Genomic DNA, 7,970 nt, shown 5'->3' on the forward strand with positions numbered 1-7,970 from the left:
TGCTCGGGAGTTTGAAATGCTCTCCTTCTTCTTCTTTCCTGCAGATATTCACAACGTTGTCAGTGACTAAGCGCTCTGGGGGAGACATCCTCCAATCTGGCTGTTGAGGTTAAGCCCCAGTGTGGATGCTGTTGCCAAGACTACAGACCATTGCCTTGCTTCCTTGCCCACACCCAGGTGAAGTTCAGGAAGGCTCTTGGGTCCTAGGCGCCAATTCAAGGTGCTTTCCTAAGGCCACCGGGTCCCTGGGATCTTGTGGGTAGGAGGTGGCAGGTCGAAGGAGGCTGCAGCATCGCACTGGGGTCACCATGACAGACTCAGACTGACATCCGGCAGAGCATCACAGGCATGCGTCCATGAAGTCACTGGCCTCAAGCCCAAGTGGTGGGCAGTGACAGAAGAGCTGCCGGGTCTGTTGAGCTCAACCTTTCCCTGTAGATTGTCTTAGTCTCGCTTTCAAGCTGTCTAATGTCAATTTTGTTTTTCTTTTTTCCTCCATGGGGTTAATGATACTAGAGATAGGGAATATTAGCAATCAGTTTTTGTCATGGCTGGTCCATCTACAACAGTCTTTACTGTGTGGAAGTGGGTGAGATGGCTTATGAGAGCCAAACCAATTTATCCCCAGAAAGACGAATTACCCTGTGACTAAAATACACTGTCTGCTTTTACTAACTGGTGTAGCATTGTCTCCTTTAATAAGTCTTGTGTCCAAAACGAGAAAAACCATTGACCACTTTTGCAAGTTTCCTGCAGTGTGCTTAGCAAGGGAGGTGGCGACTTGGCTAATCTACTTGAACTGCATCGCATGGCTCTTGGGTAGCGTAGAGCATCGCAGGATAGAGGCAGACCAGCAGTGAGTGTCTCTCCTGGTACAATTATTGTCTGGCTCTCAGTGGAAAACGCTTAATTTGCTTTAAACTTGGTGTTTTTGTGAGGTGGATTTAGTTTTAAGCTGTGTCCCGTAAGAGCTACATTCACAGGCAGTGGCTCTTTCCCCACGCAGCCTATACATCTTCTGAGGTAATTACTTTCATAAGGAAGCTGTTCACAACGTAAGTTATTATTATTATTGAACACAGGTGGATGTGAAGGATTTTTTATTGAAAAACCATTGAAAAATGTTTTTTCTTTTTTTCTGTTCAGTGAGCCCACAGGAACTCTGTCAGGCCAGCCAGTACTCTGCCGGCATGGCTGCTGGGGCTTTTATGGTGTAGTTTAGCTCCTAGGTTCCATGACGGTGAACATGCTGGCTGAGGACTATACAAACCAGGTTTCCCACCATACACGGCCTGGCCCTGCAGCTTCTTTTCTTGCCCTCCCCTTTGCCTGTCTCCACCTGCAGTACTGAGTGTCGTTTCACAGTACCCTTCCAGGCCACCTCAGGGAATGGATTTGCCTGGTGTCCAGCCAGCAGCACCTACCCTGCCCCATGAGGCTCCCTCACACCTGCCCCCGTCCATGTTTTAAAGACAGTGGGAAGAGGAGAAAGGACCAGGGAACCAAGGGAGTTGACTGTTCAGTTTTATTTATTTATTTTTTAAGTTTTTTTTTTTTCCTTTCAAGTCTGCCAGTCTCTGAGATCAGAACAACAGACCATGTAACTAATCATGTGATTGTCTTAGTGGAATGAAATGTTCTGCCCCCACAAGAAGGAATATACTTCATTGTTTATATTCTGTAATCGCACAATGTATTGTAATGCAAATTCCAATTCCATGTATTTTTATTACAATTTTTCTGGAAAAAAATGTGAACCAATAAAAGATGTTGATGCACACGCGTGCCTTCTGACTGAGTGGTGCTCTGGGCTTCTTTGACACTGCACAGGGCTGAGTCAGGCTTTATATTGAAGGCTGAAGTCTTGTCAAGTCTCATACCTCTGTGGTACCGTGCTATTGCCCGGGCAGCATCAGCTGAGGGTAGCCTTACAGGCTGGTGGTTCTTCAGTTCTGACTGGTTCTTCAACCCTGGTCTTCCGGGAAGCAAAGCCATCCACACCGTGCAGTCACCTTCTGGGTATCCCAGCAATGTGTACATGGAGAGCTGGTGCGTCTCGCTCCAAGTGGCCGTGAAGGTGTGCAATCTTCCTGTCCACCCACCTAATATTTCCCCAGACCCTGGAAATATAATCTCTGTGACTTCAGCCGCGTGTACCACAGTGCTGACGTCGCAGACCCTTTGCTTGCATGTATGAACCACAGTAGCATCAGTCATTAAGCAGAAGCCCCACTCTATGTTCTTAGCAAGTGTCTTCCCAAAATGCATTTGCTTTTTACCCTGAGCAGCTGCAGGCTGCCATCAGTAACAGCCCCACCAGTGCTCCTAAAGCACTTGCCAGGCACAGGGCTGGACACACACAGCTGGCTTATCCTCACAGTGCCCTGATAGCTCCCTGACAAAAGGTGGGAGTCACTTTTTTCAGGATTTTAGCCAGTTGTTGGAGGCCAGAGTCGAGCCTGTGGCACCAAAACTCAGCCTCAGTTCCCTTGTTACATCTTGGCAGGCAGGTGTAACTTTAATTTTTTTTAATCTTTATTTTTTATGATGGTTCTTAAACATTATAACATCCCTTTTAGCCTATCATCCACCAGAGGTAGTGGGAAAGAAAGGATAGGGGCGAAGTGGACCTGTTTAGAAAGGTTCTGTGTTGTCTGGAAGTCAGCAGGCAGCGACAGCTCATCCACTCGCAAACACTTCCCGACAACACCAGCCGTCCAAACAAATCAGCAACAAAGTCAGGGTAGCAAACACAAATCAGCATTGGTGGTACGACCTAGCAGAAACAGCCAGGCCTCAGCCTTGGCACAAGCTAGCAGGAGGGACCAAGAAGAACCCCAGAGGACTCTGAGATCCACTACATTACATAGCTCTCTCTGTAAGCAAGCCTAGCTCCGCCTCCTAGCTCCTCCTGTCCACGGAGTCCTATTTATACTCCCGTCAAACATCACATGCCCTCCTCGGGTCTTACTTCAGCATTCGTGTCTGTCTCAGCTGATAGCGCTCTGCCAATCAGCCTGATTCCTCGGAAGCAGCAAAAAAACTGCAGCACACCACCAGAACTTTTTTGGTGTGTTCCTCTCTATAGGCTCCCGACAAACGCAGCTCAACTATGCCATGTAAGGCAGACCAACACATGTGAGTCATTAGCAAAGAACCCTTCATCATTTGTCTTTTCACGTGCTTTAGCAGAACATCCTCTCCTGTGTCTGCTTCAGCTAAATGTTGTCTGCCTGAGCCTTTCACACCTGTGTCCACTTCCTTCTTGTGTTTGCCCCAGCAAAACACCATCCAACCGACTTTCCAGAGAACCCTTCCGTTTCCACTTCATCTTTGAGTGGCAGTGCTGTGAAGGGGGTGGGGGGAGCAGCCTGGAGGACAGGAGCCCCATCTGAGGCACTGATACACATATAGGGAGTGCTCACTGCTGCCTGGGCTGAGGGTCACACTTCCGCCTCACCCCAATCCGTGCCCTGGGTGTCTTAGTTCAGGTTTCATTGCTGTAAAGAGACACTATGACCAATTCAATTCTTATAAAGGAAAACATTGAATTGGGGCTGGCTTCTGGTTTCAGAGGCTCAATCCCTTATCATGGGGAGCATGGCAGTGTCCCGGCAGGCATGGTGCTGGAGGGGCTCAGGGTTCTGCATCTTGATCCAAAGGCAGCAGAAGGAGACTGACTGGTTGTAGCTTGCGCATAGGAAATCTCAAAACCTTCCCGCACAGTGACACACTTCCGCCAAACAAGGCCACGCCCACTTCAGCAAGGCCACACCTCCGAGTAGTGCCACTCCCCATGAGCCTATGGGGGTCATTTTCATTCAAACCACCACACTGGGGAACTGCTGGTTAGTGTTTCTTGTCAAGTGGACACAAACTAGAGTCACGTGGGGAGCGAGAGGACCTCTGAGGTACTGTCCTGTTCAGACTGGTCTGTGGGTTTGTCCGTGGGGCAGTGCCCAGAACAAACGATTGATGTCGGATGGCCCGGCCCACTGTGGGAGGTGCCATCCCTGGGCTGGTAGCTCTTGTGTAAGGAAGTCAATAGGCAGCGTTCCTTATGGCGCAGGTTCTCAACCTTCCTAAGGCTGCAACCCTGTGACATAGTTCCTCATGTTGTGGTGACCTCCAACCACAGATAGCCATCGCTCTACAGTCTCTGCTTCAGTTCCTGTCTGTCGGTCCCCGTGCTGACGTCACTCGGTAACCGATTGTTACCTGCGAGTGTAAGTTGAAGTAAGCCTTTCTTCCCCAAGTTAGTTTTAGCATTTTATCACAGCAACAAAAGAGCAAACTAGGGCAGTAAGTGACAGGCAGCCAGCTAGCTTTGAGCACATTGCGTTTCCGCCTCATTCCTGACCTAGCCCACCTGGGTTTGAACCCCAGCTCTGCCTCCTGGTGGACTGCCACTGATGGAGACTCTGCTTAGTGTCATTGTGCCCTCAGGTCCCTCATCTGTGAAATGTGAGCTCATACTTTGCAAGCTGGCAGACAGATCCACCTTTTGTTCAGTAATGAGCAGGAAGCTGAAAGACTGGTGTTGTACCAGGGCCCCACTCTTACCCTCTCCACCGGGCTTTTCAAAGGTGCTTGAACTTGCCCATGCTCCCTGCCAACCAACTCTCATGGAGGAATTTTACACTTTCTTGGGACCGAGAAAGCACGCTGTAGATTTTAATGCTCCCTCCCCTTGTTTCCATGGCAACTGCCCCTTTCCGACTTTCCCTGGCATCTCTTGCTGATTTATATTGCCTGTATCAATTCTTCCAACATCCCTTCAGACTATTCTGATCAAATTGCATAACAACCCAATACCTGCTACTGTGTGCCTACTCCTTTGATTTTCAGAGGGTCCGGTGGGAGCAGGGACTCAGCAGGGTCTGCCAGTGAGGAGAGAAAGTGGGTATCAGGGGGTTCTCAGTCACCCATGAGCATTGTTTTGTTTTTTGTTTGTTTTTTGTTTTTGTTTTTTGAGACAGGGTTTCTCTGTATAGTCCTGGCTGTCCTGGAACTCACTTTGTAGACCAGGCTGGCTTCAAAATCAGAAATCTGCCTGCCTCTGCCTCCCGAGTGCTGGGATTAAAGGTGTGCGCCACTATACCCGGCTATTCATGAGCATTGTTAATGTTGCTAAGATAGTGACAGTTGGTTCATCCCAACCACTAAGTACCACGAACAAAAGCCCAGCATTTGCCAAAATGCTTATTTAAAAAAAAAAAAATGCTTCTGAAGGTGAAGGCACAAACCTGAGTAAAGAAGCACAATGGCTGCTCTTTCAAAGCCTACACGAAGGCTCTCAGCCCGGAGCCAGTTGGATCTGGTTCCCAGACAGCTGAAGATGAGCTTTTACTGTGGGCAGTGTTTATAGGGTGCTGAAAGATGGCAGTTCAGAAATACAAACGTGCAGGAGAGTGAAGACGTCCGTGTAGGCCTGAGGGGCCATGGAGAGAAGCACTGCGCAAGAGAACCTGGAGGCGCTCGGTCACACGCTGGAGCTCCACAGGCACAGGGGACCCCTGCGCCTGAGGTGGCCCGCCCCCTGGTGTCTGCCCTAGGAACAGCAGGCTAGCTCCTACCAGACTACCAGAGAGTTTTATAAGGACAGACATTTGAATGAGCAGGGACCCAGAGCCACTAATTCATGGTCAGATGACTTGCTAAAACTGAGCCCTCATCTTGTCACCCCCAGACATCTCTCAAAGGTCCCACCAAGGTATGGGCAAGATGGCTCAGCTGGTAACTGCACCTACCGCCAAGCCTGCTGACCGCGGAGGGAAGGAGAGAATACCTTGAAGCCATTCTCTGAACTCCTTCACACACTTACCTCCCTCTGCACACACACACAATAAGTGATTAATTATTAAAAATGCCAATGTCCCACAATCCCACTGTGTTCCTTTTTTCTTTTTTTTATTATTTTTAAATTAATCTTTGCATTTGTTTACATTTCAAATGATATCCCACTTCCCCATTACCCCTCCCACATCTGCCCTTTCCTCCCTCCCCTTTGCCTCTATCAGGGTGCTCCCCCACCTGCCCACCCACCCACTCCTGCCCCACCACTCCAGCATCCCCCTACGCTGGGGCACCAAGCCTCCACAGGACCAAGGGCCTCTCCTCCAATTGATGCCAGATAAGGCCATCCTCTGCTATATATGTATCTGGAGCCATGGATCCCTCTCTACACTCCTTGGTTGGTGGTCTAGTCCCTGGGAGCACTGGGTGGTCTGGCCAGTTAATGTTGTTTTTCCTGTGGGGTTGCAAAATCCCCCTCTGTTCCAACTTTGTTATTTTTACCCCACTAACATATACATATACATGTATGTGTGCACATAAACACATATTTATATAGTGATATATGTGTGTGTGCATGCACACACACACACACACCGCATGCAAGTAGTTCTTTGTGAATTCTGGTCCACACACGCCATGGTGCATGTGTGCTATAGCACACATGTGAAGTTCAGAGGACAACTTTGGGTTTTACCTTGTTTGACAGCAGGGTTTCCTGTGATCTGCCACTGTGAACACCAAGAAAACTGGCTCTTGAGCTTCCTGATACTCTCCTGCCTCAGCCACACATTTTGCCATAGGCATTCTGGAATTACAGGTATGTACTGCTATGCATGCCTAGCTTTGAAGTGGGCTCTAAGAACACATATCTTCATGCTTGCATGATAAGCCTTTAACTACTTCGCCATTTCCCCAGCTTGGGGACGAAATTCTATCTGAGCTTCAGAGGTAACCGTGTCCAACGGTGACATCACACCCAGAGATGGCCGCTCTGTGGTCTCGGCTTCTGGATCCAACACAGATGCATGGATAACATGCATGCTCCATTCCAGCTTTTGCTCTCTTGAAGGAGATCCTTTAGTACTTTCTAAACAGTTGGTCGGTTGTTGACTGTTTTCCAGAGTCTGTTGGGCGAGCCGTGAAAGGCTCCATTACATAGGGGGCTTCTGGAACTTTCCGTCTCTCCACCTCTGAATGGAAAGCAATTCTGACCTGGCAGTTATTTTTGGCAAACACCAGCTGCCCTCAGAAGAAGCCCTCAGTGCAGCATGCCTCTGGCAGGCCAGTTGCTGGAGTCTGTGGGTGAAGCTATAAACTGCGGACCCCGGGCAGCTCCAGCAAGGTCTGTTTCCTTCTCTCTTCCTTCCCACTTCCTCTCTTCCAAGCTTCCACTAACAGCCAGGGGTTGTGTGCTTCCCTGGGTCTGTGGGGACTGTGGGGCACAGGTCTGTGCAGTTGCCTCTCTAACACGCTGTTCTGTCTCCGCAGACCTGAGCTGCTGGCCTCTCCTGAGCACCCTGCTGTGGCTGACACACACAACCTTTCCCTGTTCCCACACTGCCTCTTCCAGGAGGCCTGTGTCCTGCATGAGAGATTGGCTTTCTGTGGGAGCTGTGGGTATCCAATCTGAGGTTTGTTGGTTGCCTGTGGGTTTGTCCCTTCATTTACCATACAAAATAAATCTCATGGGAGGTCCAAGCAAGGCTAGTTGGGTACTTGCCCTGCCCACCTAGGTTATGAAGGAGCAGGGTGCCCAGGCCACTGTGGCAGACAAGCCATTTCAGGCCACCAATAAAAACACCACTGTAGCTCTTGTTGATTAACCTTCTGTCCAACCCCTGGGTCTTCTGTGCTGGCTTTGGTGGTGTAGAAGATTCTGGGCATTGGTTTTCTATGTTGCCTTGGTTCATTCTGGCACGGCAGGGAAAGCTGTGATATTCTAGTCTTCAGCACCCAGCAGGGACAGTCTCAGCATCCCGAAGGCTTCATTCTTTGTTATCTCAGTAGCTCTGGCTCATATGTGCTCCTTACCCAGGAGAACACGGAGCCCTATAAAGAACAAGCCACTGAGCCGGGCGTGGCGGCACACGCCTTTAATCCCAGCACTTGGGAGGCAGAGGCAGGCGGATTTCTGAGTTCGAGGCCAGCCTGGTCTACAAAATGAGTTCCAGGAC

At 49.5% G+C, this 7,970-nt stretch overlaps 1 protein-coding gene across 3 annotated transcripts in view; it reads left to right on the top strand.

Moving 5' to 3' along the window:
* Txnrd1 (thioredoxin reductase 1) overlaps positions 1 to 1,780 on the top strand; it is a 36,667-nt gene extending 34,887 nt beyond the window's left edge. For all 3 annotated transcript variants that reach the window (XM_021175084.2, XM_021175083.2, XM_021175082.2), the window contains one exon: positions 45 to 1,780. In XM_021175084.2, coding sequence (XP_021030743.1) covers positions 45 to 107 — 63 coding nt within the window. In that variant the 3' untranslated portion in view covers positions 108 to 1,780. The remainder of the gene's footprint in view (positions 1 to 44) is intronic.
* The last annotated feature ends 6,190 nt before the right edge of the window (positions 1,781 to 7,970 follow it).

The sequence above is a fragment of the Mus caroli genome, chromosome 10, assembly GCF_900094665.2.
Source record: "Mus caroli chromosome 10, CAROLI_EIJ_v1.1, whole genome shotgun sequence".
Lineage (NCBI taxonomy): Eukaryota > Metazoa > Chordata > Mammalia > Rodentia > Muridae > Mus > Mus caroli.